This window comes from Psittacula echo, assembly GCF_963264785.1.
Source record: "Psittacula echo genome assembly, chromosome: 15".
Lineage (NCBI taxonomy): Eukaryota > Metazoa > Chordata > Aves > Psittaciformes > Psittacidae > Psittacula > Psittacula echo.
Window position 1 is genome coordinate 6395557 of NC_137751.1, and position 16884 is coordinate 6412440.

At 63.7% G+C, this 16884-nt stretch overlaps 3 protein-coding genes across 5 annotated transcripts; all 3 read right to left on the reverse strand.

The window, feature by feature from the left end:
- Nucleotides 1-26: 26 nt before the first annotated feature.
- PIGS (phosphatidylinositol glycan anchor biosynthesis class S) lies at nt 27-3721 on the reverse strand (the record flags this gene model as incomplete). Of its 3 annotated transcripts, XM_080630226.1 has the most annotated exons (12): nt 27-572; nt 683-893; nt 1089-1189; nt 1303-1448; nt 1655-1769; nt 1871-2013; nt 2284-2482; nt 2639-2730; nt 2843-2932; nt 3268-3379; nt 3445-3584; nt 3675-3721. In XM_080630226.1, the coding sequence occupies 12 exons, from the start codon at nt 3709-3711 to the stop codon at nt 297-299; spliced, it is 1662 nt and encodes a 553-aa protein (XP_080486352.1). In that variant the 3' UTR covers nt 27-296. The 3 variants fall into 3 exon arrangements, with proteins under 3 accessions (XP_080486352.1, XP_080486351.1, XP_080486353.1); XM_080630225.1 differs by having other exon boundaries at nt 3445-3711; XM_080630227.1 differs by lacking the exons at nt 3445-3584; nt 3675-3721 and adding an exon at nt 3058-3152 and having other exon boundaries at nt 3268-3306.
- A 667-nt stretch (nt 3722-4388) lies between these two features.
- On the reverse strand, nt 4389-7706 carry ALDOC (aldolase, fructose-bisphosphate C). Its single transcript, XM_080630233.1, has 9 exons — nt 7652-7706; nt 6820-6939; nt 6525-6736; nt 6388-6442; nt 6157-6317; nt 5641-5724; nt 5377-5551; nt 5094-5293; nt 4389-4673 (listed from the first exon to the last, which is right to left on the reverse strand). Exons 2-9 carry the CDS (start codon nt 6929-6931, stop codon nt 4578-4580), a joined length of 1095 nt encoding a protein of 364 aa, XP_080486359.1. The 5' UTR covers nt 6932-6939; nt 7652-7706; the 3' UTR covers nt 4389-4577.
- A 2331-nt stretch (nt 7707-10037) lies between these two features.
- SPAG5 (sperm associated antigen 5) lies at nt 10038-16578 on the reverse strand (the record flags this gene model as incomplete). Its single annotated transcript, XM_080630272.1, has 21 exons — nt 10038-10220; nt 10313-10420; nt 10474-10536; nt 10645-10788; nt 10874-10954; nt 11184-11295; nt 11479-11602; nt 11714-11785; nt 11993-12179; nt 12291-12456; nt 12738-12871; nt 13233-13314; nt 13403-13517; nt 13593-13686; nt 13793-13927; nt 14028-14120; nt 14220-14339; nt 14632-14824; nt 14909-16122; nt 16274-16375; nt 16555-16578. 21 exons carry the CDS (start codon nt 16576-16578, stop codon nt 10107-10109), a joined length of 3477 nt encoding a protein of 1158 aa, XP_080486398.1. The 3' UTR covers nt 10038-10106.
- Nucleotides 16579-16884: the final 306 nt, after the last annotated feature.

The following is a 16884-nucleotide window of genomic DNA, read 5'->3' on the forward strand; positions in this document are numbered from 1 at the left end:
CAGATGAGAGCTTCACAAAGCCCCACACCAGCCCCAGCACAGCCGGGCTTTTGTCTTTATTTATAGAGCAGCTTGTTCCAAACAGGCCACAGGGCCCCTCCTCGCTGATCTCTGCAGACCCAGAGCATCTCCCACCCCTCAAAGCAGCCTTTTCCCACTCCTGCAGCTTGGCCACGGCAGGCCTGAGCCAAGCTGCTGTGCCCAGCCCTGGCACCATTGTAGGGCACCTTCTTGGGCCACTGGTCCATGAGGTAGGGACAGCTCCAGCCCTAAGACAGGGCACCAGGACAATGGGCTCAGTCCATCTTGGTGGGCTCCTTCTTCTTCTGCCTGGTCTCCCGGACGATCTTGGCCAGGGAGAGGAGGATGGGGACAGCCATAGGCAGGAAAAGCGGGATGTAGATGGCAAATTTCTGGTCATCAGGGAAGTAGAGGAGATGGAGGAGAGATGGGTCAAAGAAGGCTCGCTCTGAGGAGGTGGCTGCCTCCTTGCTGGCCTGGAAGGCTGGCTGCAGATGGCCTGCGGCCAGCTTGGCCATGGCGCTCTGTGCTGAGGCCACTGCTCGGTACACCTGCACGGAAACACCACCAATGGTCAGGTCCTGGACAGGGAGGACCAGAGAAGCCTGGGCTCTCCCCCACAGCAGCACCCGGACCCCACCTCAGGGTGCTCCAGCCCTACCTCAGAGGCAACATCATCTTTGATGACGATGTTCCCAATCTTGTCCAGGAGCTGGGCCAGCGAGGTCAAGGTGGTGGACACGGTGGCGATGTTCTCCACAGTGTGTGCCCAGAGCAGGCGGTCCAGCTCCCAGTCAGCCAGTCCCTCATTCCCAGGGCTCTCCAGCAGGAACTCTGGGGGCAGCTCTTCCCGAGATAACCCAAAGAGTAATCTGGGATAAAAGGGAAGGTTCCAGCCCACATCACAAGCCTGCAGACCCACACATGCTCCCTGCTCTTTCCTTTCCCTGCTTCTTTCAGTCCTAGCAGGCCTCAACTGTGCCTAATGGCCTGGCTCCAACCCCACTGATTTCCATACATGCCATGGGAGCACACAGAGGCCTGGGGAGGGAAGAGAACATCCTCACCGGAGCTGGGCCAAGAAAACCTCCATCACTCGAGCCATGTCCACATCCACGTGCAGCGGGAGGGAGGCCTGGGGGGAAGCAGGAGCTTCCACGTTGTAAACCTGTAGGAGAATGTGTCAGTGAGGCCCCGGAGCCCTGGGGCTGGCAGGGCCACCAGCAGCACTGTGAGGATGAGGAGCCATCACCATGGCCAGCAACCCCAATGGCCCCTTACCACGATGCCACCCCAGCGGGGGCTGTGGAAAGCATTGGTGCTCACGGGTGCCCCATCCTTATCCTGGATGTACAGAGGAGAATGGGAGCGCTCCGGAATGTACAGCAGGAAGTTCAGCACGGGGTAGAGTGAAGCGGCGCTGGAGCCTGCAGTGGGATAGAGTCAAAGAACCCCCCTGGATGGTGGGGATGGTGAGAGAAGAATCCAGCCCTCCTCCTCCATCCACAGCAAGACACTGCTTGCTTGGTCGCCCTCACTGCCATCGGGGGTTGCAGGGCATGTGGGACACCAGGGATGGAAGGGACACAGGCCATAGACCTCAGCAGAGCCTGGCCGGAAGCACAGTGCTCACCCAGCCGGGCCTCCACGGGGTTGATGACGTGCGGGAGGCTGTGAGCACTCAGGAGGAAGCTGGAGGACTCCTTGTCATAGCGCGGTGTCACTCCTAGGACAGCATAGTACAGGATCTGCAGGCACACAGCAAAGGCGTTGCTGGCAGAGCAGCACATCCCAGGGCACCCAGAGACAGTGGGGCTGGGCTCTCCCCATCACCTCTCCCGGCCCTCACCTGTGAATCAACAGAGAAGTTGGCCACCAAGCTCAGTTTGTCCAGGACGGGCTGCACGTAGCGGGCCACGGCATCCTCGATGGCCCAGTGCACATCGTGGGACTTGGGGTCAGGGTTCAGGAGGCTGAAGGTGATCTCGTACCCTGCCAAGGACACACAGCCTGTGAGGCACCAGCACAGGCAGTGCCTGTGGATGCTGAGGCTGGGCAAGAGCAGCAGGAGCGGACACCCTCCTCCAAGCTCCTACCCAAAGTGGGGTCATGGACCAGTGCCCCAGCACACAGCAAGGGCAAAGGGAAGACCCTGATGTCTGTCATCCCAGAAGACACCCAGGGATGGTACAAGGACAGCAGGAATGGGAATTCCCCCACAGACAGAGGTCAGGAAATGGGGCTGCAGGGTCACATCCATACCCAGGCTGGATTTCAAGTTCCTCCGGGCATCAGGGCCAGGCTGGCCATCAGGCACACGGTCTGAGAGGGCAGCAGTGATGGAGCTGGCAGTGAAGGACATCACCTGAGTGAGCTGCTGGAGGCGGGAGCGGAGGGCAGACTGCGTCCCCACGGCCCTCACCAGGGCACTGCGGTGCTTCCCCACGTAGGCATTGATCCCCTGGGAAAAGGGTAGGGATGAAGGCTGGCTCCTACCAACACGGTGGAGAACAGCACTGTGGTGCCTGGTGGGACAGCCTGGGGATGGATGTCTCCCCAGGGCACCTTTGAGGGGTGAAGCACTCAGAGACTGGCACCACAGCGTGCTGCTCCCTACCTTAGGCAGGAGAGGGGAGGTTTCAGGAACCACGTACATGGTCAGAGAGCCCAAGGAGGTGCCCTGCAGTGGGTGCAGAGCAGCGTCAGCCTCTGGGGAAGATAGAGGCATTACAAGGGTTGGGAATTCCACTCCAATCCCCATCCCACAGCCTCTGAAGGAGGAGGTTGTTCCCCCTGCCCCCCCAGCCCCTCATCCTGGTACCTCGTGCAGTAGCTGCATCCAGCGCTGCCTCTTCCTGAGCCGTGGCGCTGCGGTAGAGCATCTCATAGCGGGAGGTGACGCTGGTTCTCACTGACAGGGAGGGGGTCAGAACCTGAGTGACTCCATTAACCCCAGTTCCCTGGTTCTTCATAGGACTAAGAAGGACAAGGGACAACCCCAGGGGACACACACCACAGGATCCTTTGGGCACCAACCTCAGGTGAGTGACCCACGTAGCCTCATCTGGGAGGGCAGCCCCACGCCACCCAGGGCACATCCCACCTTGCAAGGGCTGACTTTATCCCTGTCCCTAGGGAAGGGAGCTGGTTCATTCCCGATGGCACCCTGGGCACGTTGCTGCTCGGTGCAGGGTCACCCGCACCTGCAACGGGCCGGTCGGCGCAGGCACACCCGCAGGGTCTCACCGTTCACGGGTATCTCCATCTCCTGCACATCCCTGAACGGCAGCGACCGCAGCAGGTCCCGGGGCAGCGACCCCGGTGCGAACACCACAGCGACGGGCACCGAGAGCTGGAACTGAGCGGCGGCAGCGTCAGCCCGAGCCGCTGCCCCCCGGAGCCCCGCTCCCGGCGCTCACTCACCGGCAGCCGGCCCAGCCCCGCGATGTCGCCGTAGGGCAGCGCGGCGCGGTACGTCTCGGTCGTTCTCCACCACAGCGGCAGCCCCAGCACCACGGCGATGGTCGCGAAGGACAGCGCGGCCCGACGGCCCCGCGCCCGCTCTGCGGGGACAGAGCTCAGCACCAGGACCGGCGAGAGGGGCCTGGACCCGGACACAGCGAGCGGGGATCGGGGACCGGGGCTACCGGTACCTGCTTCATCCGCCGCCAGCGCCGCCGCCGCCGCCATCTTCCCTTCCTGTCTCAGCCGACGGGGCGGTGCCTATGTCAAACCCAGCCATTCAGAACGCCCGGGTCCTTACAACAGCCAATAGACGTGGAGCTCGGGGAGGGCCGGCGTAGACAGGCAGGTAAAGGGACCAATCAGAGCGTGGCAGTGGGCCCGAGGAGGCGGGCCTTGGCTGCATGGCCGCTATGGGTGCTGCGGAGGGACAAGCGGTGCCGCTGTGGGCGTCTGAGCACCGCAGTTGGGAACGGGGCAGCGGAGGGTCAGAGGCTTCCCACCCGCCTCATAGCCCATAGGGAGCGCCCGGCCACACACACACCCCCCCCACACCCCGGGCTCCCATAGCCTCACTATGTGTGTCTGTGGGCTGAGACCGGGCACAGCTCATTGCACGTGTGAGCACAACCCAGAGGGACGGGGCCGCCCGAGATGGGGCCGCGCACGGTGCCGCGGTGCCTTGCGGCGAGGGAGGAGGCGGCGCGGCGCTGTCTCTACCGTTTATTCGGTGTTAGGCTATTTGGTACACATGGGGTGCACATGGCGAACACAACACAGGCGCCCCGAGGGCGGCAGCAACCGGGACTGCGAAGCTACGGCAGGGCAGGGGCACGCCCCCCCAGACCTCCCCTCCTGCCCCTCCCCACGAGGCCTGGCCGGAGCCCCCCACACCAAAAGGGGCACCCGGGTGTTTCCCTTCAAGGGGGGGCCGGGTATAACCAAGGCCCCCGCCTCCAACTTCATCTGCGTGGGGCCGGCCCATGGGGCGCGCTCCCCTTCCCCTCCCCGCGTGGCGGCTCCCCTGGGTGGCTGGGGGGGAAGCGGGGTGTGAGCGGTGGCGGGGAGAGGGCCGCTGGGGTGCACGCAGGGGCTCAGTAAGTGTGGTTGGCCACGTACAGGGACTGCCCGGCGGCCCCCGAGTCGTCCCCGCTGCCCTCGTACTTGCCCAGCGCCGCCAGCCCGTTCACCTGCGGGGAGAGGAGACATCAGTGACCTCCGTGGGTACAGCCCTTGGGGTCCCCCAGCTCATGGGGACACAGCCCTTGGTGTCCCCTGCAACACCGCAGCCCTTGGCCTCCTCCTCCCATGGGGACAGAGCACTTGGCATCCCCCGTCTCACCAGGAGCAACCCTTGGTGGAACCCGTGCTTTTGGCATCACTCTTCCCAGTTGTCAACGTCCCGTGTCACCCATGGGGACACCACAGCCTTTGGCATCCCCTTTTTCCCATGGGGACCCAACTCTCACTGTCCCCCATGGAGACAATGCTGCATCCCCTCCATGGGGACCATGGCATCCCTTGTCCTATGGGGCACATCCCTCAGTGTCTCCCATCACCCTCAGCATCCCCTATCCCAAGGGGCACCGTCCCTGGTGCCACCCCATCACCTCTGCGCGCTTGACGAACTCCTCAGTGGCAGCGGTGGCGTTGTCCCTCTGCCCGCGCCAGGCGCTCAGCGCCGATGCCTGCAGTGCCCGCCCATAGGAGAAGGTGAGAGCCCATGGCCGCATCAGCGGGCACGTGTTGATGGCGTTGAGGTTAATGGAAGCCTCCTCCTCGCTCTGACCCCCGGACAGGAAGGTGACACCTGCAGACAGCAGGGTTATGGCTCACTGTGAGGGGCCACACGGCATCCCCCTTTTGGTCCCCACCATGTCCTGGTGCTGGTACCTGGCACGGCGGGGGGCACGGTGCGGCGCAGGGCAGTGACAGTGGCCATGGCAATCTCCTCGGGGCTGTACTTGGTGGGGCAGGAGTGCCCCGGGGTCACCATGTTGGGCTTCAGCAGGGTGCCCTCCAGGTAGACGTGGTGATCGCTCAGTGCCTTGTAGACAGCTGCCAGCACCTAGTGAGGACGGGCAGCATGGAGTCCCTCTGGCACAGCACAGCACAGCATGGCACGGTGCCTCCCCTGCTGCCCACCCCAACACTCACCTTCTCCGTCACGTACTGGCACCGCTTGAGGTCGTGGTCACCATCAGGCAGGATCTCTGGCTCCACGATGGGCACGATGCCGTTCTGCAACCATTATGCAAATGCCATGATAGGGATGTCCATGGATATCCCCATGGGGACCAATGACAGGACCCAGGGTGGGATGCTCAGCCCCCAGGCTCAATGCCCACCCTTGCTGGTGATGCCCAGCCTGGGAGGGTCATTTTTTGGCTCCACGGAGCAATGTCTGTGTTTGTGGTACCATGAAGCAATGCCTGTTCCCATGAATCCATGCCGGATCCCATGGGTGATGCCCACCCCATGGGGCAATGCCTGGTTCTGGGGGTCAATGCACATCCATGTGTAGTGTTGCCTAGCCCATGGGTTGATGTCCAGCTCCATGGGGTGATACCCAGGCACAGGGGCAATGCTGAGCCCCACAGATCTGTGGGGTCAACACCCATCCTATGGGTCAATGCCCATCCTGTGGGGCAATGCCTGGCCACAGACACATACCTGCTGGCAGATGCTGGCATAGCGGGCCAGGACGTTGGCGTTCTCCATGATGGCAAGTGCAGAGGGGGTGTTGTCACTGATCTTCAGCACGCAGCGCCACTTGGCAAAGTCAGCCCCATCCTTCTTGTACTGGGCACAACGCTCCGACAGCCCATCCAGACCTGCCAGACAGCGTGTCAGCCCCACAGCCCCAAACCCCACAGCCCCCATCCCACTACCCGCTGCACCTACCCTGCGTGGTGGTCTCGCCATCGGTCCCAGCCAGCGGCACAACACCCTTGTCTACCTGCAGAGAGAAGGAGACAGCGGCGCTGAGCTCCACCAGCACCCTCCAAGCACCCCACAAACCCACCAGACGCTCCACACACCTTGATGCCCACAACGATGCCCTTATCTTTGATCATCTGCACGAAGGGGGTTCCGTCGTCAGCCTTCTGGTACATGGTCTCGTGGAAGAAGATGACCCCCCCGATACATTTCTTCACCCGGCTGTCAGCACTGAAGAGGATCTGGCGGTACAGCCGGCGGTTCTCCTCTGTGTTCTCCACCCCGATCTGGTTGAGGCGCTTCGCCATGCTCCCTGCAGGCACCCAGCACCCTCATCAGCCTCGGGTGCAATGGATGAAGGGGTGGCGGGACGGATTCCCCCCCATAACCACTGACCTACGGACTCATCAGCAGCCAAGATGCCCTTGCCCGGGGCCACGATGCGCAGCGCGATGTCCGACAGCTCCTTCTTCTGCTCGGCCGTCAGCGCGGGGTATTGGTGCGTCATGGTGGCGGCTGCGAGCAGACGGGCTCTGAGTCACGCACCGACGGGGCGGCACCTCCGTCTGCCACCGGTACCGGGGACCCCCCCAAGGGCCGGGCGCGTTGCATCAGCAGGCGGCTGCCCTCACCCCGGCGCGGCCCGGGCCTCGTGGAGGATGCCGGGCAGATCCCAGCCATTTTGCTGCCTGCTCGCCCGCCCCCAGCCCAGCCATCTTGAGGGAGCGCAGCACCACGGGGCAGCGACGGGACACGGGGGGACCGGGGATGGAGATAGCCCGGAGCCGGGGGTACCCCGCGGGGCACGGCGGCAGCGCGGGGATGGCGACACTGGGGAAGGGAGAGGCGGAAACACGTCGGGAATGGCGCTACCTGGGGAGGGATGGACCCAAGGGGTGGCACTACCCGAGATCTGCGGTACCCCGAGGTTTGGGGTACCCCGGGGATGGCGCCTTCCGGGCCCGGTGCGTCCCACCAGGACAGCGATCCCCGGCCGCACCGCCTGGGCTCGGGCTGCGCCAGCGCAAGGGCTGGCTCCGGGCTCCCCGCATCCAACAACACCCCCCTGCCCGGGGTCCGTCCGCTCCAGAGCCCCCCCAGCCCTGCTCGACACCCGGGATGGATCCATCCCGGAGCCCCGGTGGGGCGGCCGGGTCCCACCGATGGGGTCTCCCCCCCACCCCGGTTCCCCATCACCACCACCCCCGGTCTCCCGGTCCCCCCTTACCGTGCAGGGCGGGCGGCGGCGAGCGCGGACTGCAGGCTGCGCGCTCCGGCCCCGCGGTAAATGGGGCTGCGGTGCCGCAGAGCTACGTGACCGGCGGGGCGGCACCCGGCAGGACCGGCCCCCCGGCCCGCTCCGCCCCCCCGCCGCCGCCCGCACACCCCCCGCTGGCGGCAACTGCTGCTCCTGCCGGTGATGGGGGCCCCGGGGCTACAACCCCGGCTGGGACCCCGATGTGCCCCCGTGGTGCCGCTGTGTGATACAGGCAGGGACCTTCCCCATCACCTCCGGACCAGGGGCGCCCCCAACCCACTGTTACCGCTGCCAGCTACAGGTGGGGACCATCTCCTCATCACCCCAAAGGCAGGGACCCCCCTGTGCCACCCTCCAGGCTGGGACCCCCCTGTTCTCCCCTGTTACCACTGTCAGCTACAGTCAGGAAACTTCTCCCTCATCACCTCCAGGCCAAGGACCCCTCTGTACCCCGTTTATTACCACTGTCAGCTACAAGCAGGGACCTTCCCTTCATCACCCCAAAGCCACGGACCCCCCTGTTCCACCCTCAGGCTGGGGACACCACTGTGTGCCATCTTACTGCCACTATCAGCTAGAAGCAGGCACCTTCCCCTCATCACCTCTGGACCAGGGACCCCACTGTCCCCCCCTACCCATTACCACTGTCAGCTACATGCAGGGTCCTTCCCCATCACCCCTGGACCGAAGACCCCCTTGTGCCACCCCACTGCTGCCACCCCATTGAGACCCCAAGCCCCAGCAGCACAGGCCAGGGTGAGGGGGTTCTCAGCCCCCCCAAAGCCGCCGGCATCCGGAGCAGGGACAATAGCAGTGTCCGGGCCGGCTGCCAGCGCCCGGCTCTGCTGAATCCCCGCCGTAAAAGGAGGGCTCAGGCGCCCTGCATGGCCCTAATCCCGGGAATAGGAGCGCATCTCCCCCTGCATCCCAGCTCCAGCCAGCCCGGCATCTTGGGGGGGGGGATGTGTGTATCCCACCCCCTGCCGTCAGGCAGGGACACAATAAGGAAGCAGCGAGTGCTGCTTCCCCGTGATCCATTTACACACCCAGTGAACAGAATCGCAACCCTGAGCACCTCCGTTTCCTGGGTGCAAGGGTAAATAAAGGTGCCAGCACCCTGCGTGTTGCAACACCCACCCCAAACAGGGCGCAGGGCTGCGGCAGAGGGCAGGGGAATGTCATATCCCCCCCCTCCAGGCATGGAGAAACGGGCCATTAAAAACCAGAGCACTTGTTGGAACGCTGCTATTTTGGGCTGTGACAAGGGAGGGAGGCGCTGCATGGCCCCCGTGGTGACAGGGAGCATCCTTGGGGTCGGGAACACCGGGAGGGGGATCCCGCAGGAGATGCCCCAGTAGGGAAGGAGGGAGATGAGGATGGAACCGTGCTGGGAGCAGGGGAGCCCCCAAGAGAGCCCCCCAAGCAGCAGCAGGGGACAAGGGGGGGGCTGGGAGCAGGAGCTGGCTGAGCTCCCAGTGCTTGGCTGGCAGCTCTCACAGCACCCAGAGGATGCTGCGGATCAGGTCAGGCACAGGCAGAATTGGATCTGGCCGGGGATGGTCAGAGGTAACAGGAAGGGCTCCTATAGGTGTATTGCTACCAAGAGGAAGAGGCTTGGGATAATGTGGGCCCTCTTCAGAAGGAAACAGGAAAACTGGTGACCCTGGATTTGGAGAATGAGTCTCACAATGCTTTGACCACGCTGCTCAAGTCCTGGAAGGCAGATGCAGGGACTGGGAGAGGATCAGGTTCGAGATCATCTTAGAAACCTGAATGTGCCCAAGTCCATGGGACCTGATGAATCAAGTTTAAACTGAAACACAGGAAGGTCAGGCTAGATACAAGGAGGAAGTTCAACGGTGAGACAGTGGAACAAGCTGCCCAAAGAAGACATAAATGCCCCATCCCTGTTCAAGGCCAGGTTGGACAGAGCCTTGGGTGACATGGTCTCATGTGAGGTGTCTCTGCCCATGGCAGAGGGTCGGAACTGGATGATCTTAAGGTCCAACTCTAAACATTATGATTTGATGCTGCTTCATGCCAGAAGCACACTGGGAATGGGGAAAACCATCCCCACACCCCCCCGTGCTGGAGGTGCAGGATCCAGCCTCGGGTACCCCCGCAGTGGGGAGGCAGGAGGGAGGCACAGAGGGAATCTAGGGCAGGAGGAGGAGCCGTGCTGCTGCCTGGGGAACACGGTGCCTGTTCCCTGCCAAGCAGGAGAGGCCCTGGGGTGGCAGGGAGCCGTGCCCATGGCCCCGTGACAGGGATGGAGCGGGAGCAGGCGGCACAAGCCGGACCAGTTGTCCCCACCCAGGGCACTGGGAGCTTCCTGCATCCAGCACACGGGGCAGGGTGAATGCCAACACAACTTTATTCAATAAATAATTACAGCATTAACAAGGGGAAGGTTTCACCCCAGGGGCTATAGCGGCTCCGCAGCGTCTTTGCTGACACTCTCTGGCTTCAAGCCCAGGTACCGCAGCAGGCTGTGATGCTCCTGGCACGCCACGGCCACGTCAGGAACAGCCACCAGGACCTGGGGATGGCAGCACTGTTAGTGACAGTTCTGGGATGAGGGGTGACGGAGCTGCAGTCACAGCAAGGGTGAGAGCAATGAACAACCCTCACCTCCTTCATCTTCTCCTGCATCTCTTCATGGCTCCTCAGCACCTTCTGGATGCGATGGAGCCGCAGCTCCAGCCCCTGGACCTGTGGTGGGAGATGCCTGTCAGGAACCTGACCTAAAGCTGGCCAGGGAATGGGGAACTAAACCCAGTGCTCCCCCATACCTTATCCGAGAGCCGCTGGTTCTCATCCACCTTCTCCAGGAGCAGCAGCCGCAGTTTGCCCATCTGCAACAAGAGCAAAGCATCACTGCGGGGCAAGAGCCAAGGGGGGGAGCCTGTCCATGGGGTCCTGAAGGATGGGACATGACAGCAGTCATCCCCCCGAAGCCTCACCTCCTGCCGCTGCAGCACTCGCTCCCGCACATGCACAGTGTCCTCCTTGGGTCTCTGCTCCCTCATCTCCTCCCACAGCACCTTGGCCTCCGTCTCTGCGCGCTGCAGCGAGCGCTTCAGCTGGAAAACCTCTTCCTTCAGACTCTATGAGGGAAAGGGGGTGCTGAGAGGAGGGTCCTGGAGCCTGCACCCCCTGGGCATGCAGCCCAGCACGGCCCCCATCACACACCGTGACTTCCCCACTCTTGTCGATGAGTTGCAGCATCTTCTCTTCCTGTCGTTTCACCACGTCCTGCAGCTCCTTCTCATTCTACAGGAGGGGGAAGAAGCAGAGTCAGGCAGTGCCAGGGCCTGGATGCCCTCAGTGCCCGAGGCGGGGAGCAGGTTTTGTCCTGTTCAAGAAGGTCAGACAAGCCAGGAGCACCCATGGGGCACCTCCAGAGCCGGTCACCCAGATTCCTCCGTGTCCTAGATCAGTGCTTGTCCCAGTTTGGCTCTGCCCTGGCCTGAGTGCTGGCCCACTTCTGGCACCGGCTCACCTCGAGCTTGCCCCTCAGTGCCTTGTTGAGCTTCACGATGGTGGCAGCCTGGGCATCGATCTTCTCCTGGCTTTCCGCTGTCACCGTCTCCAAACGGAGCTGCAGGTTGGAGCTGGGAGAGGACAACACCAGTGCTGAGGGGATGGGGATCACAGCCGAGCACGGTGCCGGGTACCAAACCCCCTCCTGGGCATCCCACCAGCTGGAAAAAAGCTATAACCCAGGGCTGGGGCAAGAGCAGGTCCCAGCAAGGCTGCTCATGGCCATTCCTCAACATGAGCCCTGCTGAACTCACATCTCTGTCTGCAGCGCCTTGAACTCGCTCTGCTCCAGGTCCTGGATGCGGCAGCTCAGCATGGCGAGGTCGGACACCACGGACCTCAGCTGCTTCACACTCTCCAGCAAGCCATCCTCAGGCTCTGTGGGCAGGGCAAAGGCTCATTATAGAACATCAAGGAACGCAGAGCCAAGCAGGAAGGCATCTTAATCATCCCCATGCAGAGCCCAGGGAAGGGTGAAAGCCCTGGTACCTGTTGCCTTTGGTGTAGCAGCAGGTTTGTCCTTGGTAAATGCACTCCCAACTCCAGCAGCTTCATCAGCATCTGCAAGAGGGCAGATGCTCTGTGCCTTGTGTGCTGCAGGGAGCACACCTGGAGCTCGCATCCATCCCAGGGCACTCAGAGGAGACCCTGGATGCTTGCTGGAGCCACGACACAACCCATAGCTGCTATAAGGGGAAATCCAGGCACTCCCAGGGAGGACAGGAGGAAGGGATCCCCATCCCCGCCATGCAGCGGGTACCAGCTCACCTTCCCCGGACACAGCTTTCAGGACACTGCCCACAAAGGAGCTCCCTATGGCACGGTGCGGGGTCCGGAACGCCGGTGTGCGGCTGGCAGGGGTCCGGATGCGGTACGGGGTCTGCCAGCCTGGAGTACGTGGGACAGGAGTCCAGGCTCTGCTTTTTGATGGGGCAGCAGCAGCATCATCATCGTCCTTCAGAGGGGAGGAAGAGCAGAGCAGTGACAGCTCTGCCATGGCAACGGAGGGCTCAAAGCATGGGGTGTCTGCTTCCTCCTCAGGCCACCCCCAAGGCAAAGCTCTCACCTCCTCCTGCAGAGCAGCCCTGAGGCACTCAGCGAGCTCCTGCAGCCGCATCTTGCTCTCCACGATGTCCTTGGAGCACCAGGAGACTTTGTTCCTCTTAAGCTGCAAGTCGAGGAGCTCGGCCTTGGTGCTCTCCAGCTCCTTGCTGAGGGCAGTCTGCTCTTCCCTGCAGGATGGCATCAGCACCAGTGGGAGCAGCATTCCTCTTCCTCAGTGTGGGATGGGGACATTTCCCATGCCTGCCTCCCACCATGACCCAGGGGTGGTGCAAACCTCATGGATTTAGGTAGTTTCCCCCCCAAAATGGGGTGTAGCAGCCTTTCCCACAGCCCCTTTCACCCATCTGGGCAGCCGTGTCCCACTGTGTCTACCCCCACCCTCCAAAAGGGGCTCAATTCCCCCAAACCACAGGGGTTCAAGCAGAGGTGCCCATAGCGGGGTCAGTACCGCAGGCGCTGGTGGGAATCCATAAGCTCCTCGTGCTGCAGGCTGTGCTCCTGCAGCGTGTCCAGCGTGGACCTCAGCCTGGCCTCCACCTCCAGCAGCTGAGTGCGGGCCATTTGGTTCTCCTGCTCCAGGAACTGCAAGAGGATGAGGTGGGGGGACAGCCATGGACAAGGGCACCCATTGGCACAGTCCTTCCTACTCCTCAGGGTGCTGTTTCCTATTAGGGGCAACTTTACCCTTGGAGACCAGCATAGGGCAGTTTGGGGGTACAACACCACATCAGTGGGAAAACTATCCTGGAGAGCTTCCTGGCCCCCCATGCCGGCAATCACTGCTGCAGGAACAGTTGCAGCACTACATGCAGGAAGCCAACCGCTCTCATCCCCCTGCTATGGAAGGGCTAATCCTGCTCCTGGCCAGCCTCCAGCATTCCCGTGAGGACACGATGGGAGCTGGCAGCGCGTGATGGCGTGGGCAGGGGCAGGCAGCTCCTACCTCCCGGCACTCGGTTGCCTCCCGCAGCTCCTGGCACAGTCCATTGCGTTCCCTCTGCAGCGCTTCCCGCTCCCGCTCCAGCCTGAGGGGATGGGATGGGATCAGGGGTGGCAGGAGGTGTCTATGGGGGCACACACACACCAATGCCCTGCCCCAGGGCTTGGACCCACCAGGCCATCTCCTCCTGCTGCTTCTCATTCTCTTGCTGCAGCGCATCCCGCTCCTGCTGCCGCGCATCCCGCTCCTGCTCCAGGTTGGCCAGGCTGGTCATCAGGGAGCTGTGGTCTGCAAGGGGCAGAGCTGTCAGCGTAGAGAAGGGGGGACACAGGGGCAGCTCCAGCCCCACATCATCACCCGTACCTGCGCTGAGGCGTGAGTTGGCCACTGCCAACTGCTCCAGCTTAGCCACTGTGTCCTGCAGGGCCACCGCGGTCTCCTCCAGCTGACGAGATGCCTGCAGAGACACGGTGCCCTTGGGCTTGCTTTGGGATGCTCTTCCCTATGGGGTACCCCTAAATCACCCCATGCCTGGGGCCAGCCAGCACAAGGTAACACCCTACCTCCTGCTTGGCCTGGAGGGCTTCATCTGCTCGCTGCCTCATGGCATCCCGCTCCTCCAGGCAGCTCTGCAGCTTGCTGGGAACCCTTTCCAGCAGGGCCTGGCACCGAGACACCAGGGCCCTCGCCTGCTCCCGCTGCAAGAGGAGACAGTGATGGGTATGGATTATGTCTGCTCTGAGCCAGTGCTTCCCAAATCCATGGGGAAGGGTCCAGCCCGGCCGGCTGGGGTCTCACCTCCTGGGCGAGTGCTCTCTGCTCATCCTGCAGGCTCTGGAGGGAGGCACTCGCGAGGCCCTGGAACAGGAGCTGCTGCCTGCTCCAGGCACCCTGCGGAAGGGATAAGGACACCGGTGCTCAGGCTGAGCACGCTCCACACACACACTGTGCCCGTGTGCGCTCATGGCACAGCACGCATCCAACACACACCATGCCCTCGACAGCCGTCTTCAGCTCCCAGTGCAGGTCCTGCTCTGCTCCCCGCTGCCGTCGCAGAGCATCCGTCCTCCTCCGCAGCTCGAGGTAGAGGTTGCGGTAGATCTCCTCCTCCTAAGGGCACCATGGCAGAGCAGAGGGGGCTTTGCACCAGCCCTGCTCCACTGCTTAGCTGTGACCCTCCCATCCTGCCCCCAGCATGTGCCAGGGATGCTTCCCTGCACAAAGGGATCAAATCCAGCAAGCTCAGCGGGTTGAGCCAGGCGAGACAACGTGGCTGGAGCAGCGCTGGGCGCATGATGCCATGCACTTTACTTCCACTCCACTGGGCTGTGGAGCCACGGTCCCACCGGCAGCACCGATGCTGCAGGGAGCAGGGTGGCATTGCCCCAGTGAGGACTCTTACCCCTTTGGGATGGGTGACATCGGTCTGGGTGAGCGCATCCCTCTGCTCGGCTGGCCCCACGCCAGGCAGGGAGCGCTGGTTCTCGTTCCAGCCCCGCAGCTGGAGCGACAGGGCCTCGATGATGATGAGGGTGCTCTCCAGCCGCCCCTCCAGCTCTGCCCGCGGCAGGGACTTCAGCTGCTCCCGGGGACAGCTGGGGACAGAGAGAGGGCTTGGGGCAGGCACAGCCCACGAGTGCCATAGCCCTGCCTGGGGGGATGCTCAGCCCCACACTTACTGCCAGAGCAGGGAGTCTGTTTCGGCAGCGCTGTCCTTGGCACAGGGAGGGGGACCCGTGGATGTGTTGGTGCTGCTCTCCCGCAGGCCCCGCGGGGTCATGAAGGTGCCAGTGACTGTGGTGGGCACCGGGGTGACGCTGGTGCCAATGGTCGTAGTAGGCACCGGGGTGATGCTGGTGCCAACGGTTGCAGTGGGTGCCGGGGTGACGCTGGTGCCAACGGCTGCAATAGGCACTGGAGTGATGCTGGTGCCAGTGTCCCGCCGTGGCAGGGTTAGGCTGTGCCGCAGAGACTCCAGCAGGGATGAGGAGTTGAGGCTCTTCTCCAGCCACACCAATGGCAGCACCCAGGACACAGCATCCAAGGCCACCTCGGGCGAGGGGATGGGGGTGGCTGTTCCCTCCAGGGCAGCAGGCTCTGACCTACCTGCCTCAATGGGAGGGGATGTGGGGGGTCCCTGCTCTTGTGGGGCAGGGGATGGGGACTTGGCTTCCTCAGGGGTGTCTTGGCAAGGCAGGGAACCAGCACCCTCATCTCCAGATGGGGGCTCGGGGGCCATGGGGCTGCAGGAGAAGTCAGAGGGTGCCACTCGCCACTCATGGAAGGGACCTTCCTGTGGGGTGGAGGTGGTGCCGGGGGGCCCTGGGGTGCAGGAGTCTGAGCTGGTGCTGCCCGAGGGCCCAGGCGTGCAGGGTGCTATTGTGGTGCTGTCTGGAGAGTTTGGGGTGCAAGGCACCGAGCTGATGATGCTGAGCTGGCCTGGAGTGGGACTGCTGGGGGGCTCCAGGATGCAGGGATCTGGGGTGGGACTGCTGGGGGGCTCTGCAATGGGACTGCTGGGGAGCTCCAGGTTGCTGGGCCCTGGGATAGGGCTGTCCAGGGGTGCTGGCACTGTGCTGCTGGGGGGCTCCATGGTGCAGGGCCCTGGGGTGGAACTGCCAGGGAGCTCCGGGTTGGTGCAATTGAGGGGCTCAGGGACACTGGGCACCAGGGTGGGAGTCCTGAGAGGCTCCAAGGCACTGGGACCCAGGGTGAGAGTCCCAGGCGCCTCCGGGATGGTGTTGCTGAGGGGCCCTGGGGTGCAAAGCAGTAGAGAATTGCTGCAGGGGGGAGGCAGAACAGCGCTTCTGGGGGGTCCTAGAGCACAAGGCACGGGGGTGACACTGCTGCGGCGGCCACGGGTGCAGGGCACTGGGGTGGCACAGTCATGGTCCTACAGGAGATGGGAAAGGGGGGTCAGAGAGGGGCCTCCCCTTACCCCCAGACCCCCAACCTCCCCATTGCATTCAACGATCCCCCTATTGCCACCCCAACACCCACTCCCGTTAACCCGTCCCACCCCTCCCTTTCCGCCCCATCCCGACCTTGAGCCGCAGCCGGTGGAGCAGCGGGGTGAGGCTGGTGCGCTCCGCGCCCGGCTGCAGCCGCAGCTCCTGCAGGGGGGTGCGCCGGGGCCTCTGCTGCGCCTGGGGAGGAGGTGATGGGGAGGGAAGCACCGGGGGTCACCGGCGGCACAACCCCCCCATGTGCACACACAGACACAAACCGGAGCGCTCCGGATCGCCCCGCCGCCCCCAGGGCAGCCCCGCACGGTCGAGGCCGCCCCGTTGGGCCCCGTCCGGGGCTCCCCCCGGCCCGCACTCACGGCGGGGGTCTTGGCGGCCCGCATGGCCCCGCTCCGGTCAATCCTGATCCCGGTCTCGGCTCCGCTCCGGTCCCGCCGCTTCCCGCACGCCGCCACCGCTGCCCGTTTGAAAACCCACGCTGCGCTCTGATTGGCTGCTCGGCGCACGCGTCACGCCGCGGGGCGAGGCGGTTATGGGCGGGGCTTAGGGCGAGACCACGCCCCCTCCACGTTCTCCCTCCCGCGCTGCGCAGCGCCGAGCACCGGGACCCGTTGAGGGGAACGGGACCGGTTCCCCCCCCATCCCCGGTGCTTCCCCCGGCCCTGCCCCGACCGAAGGGGGGGACCCAG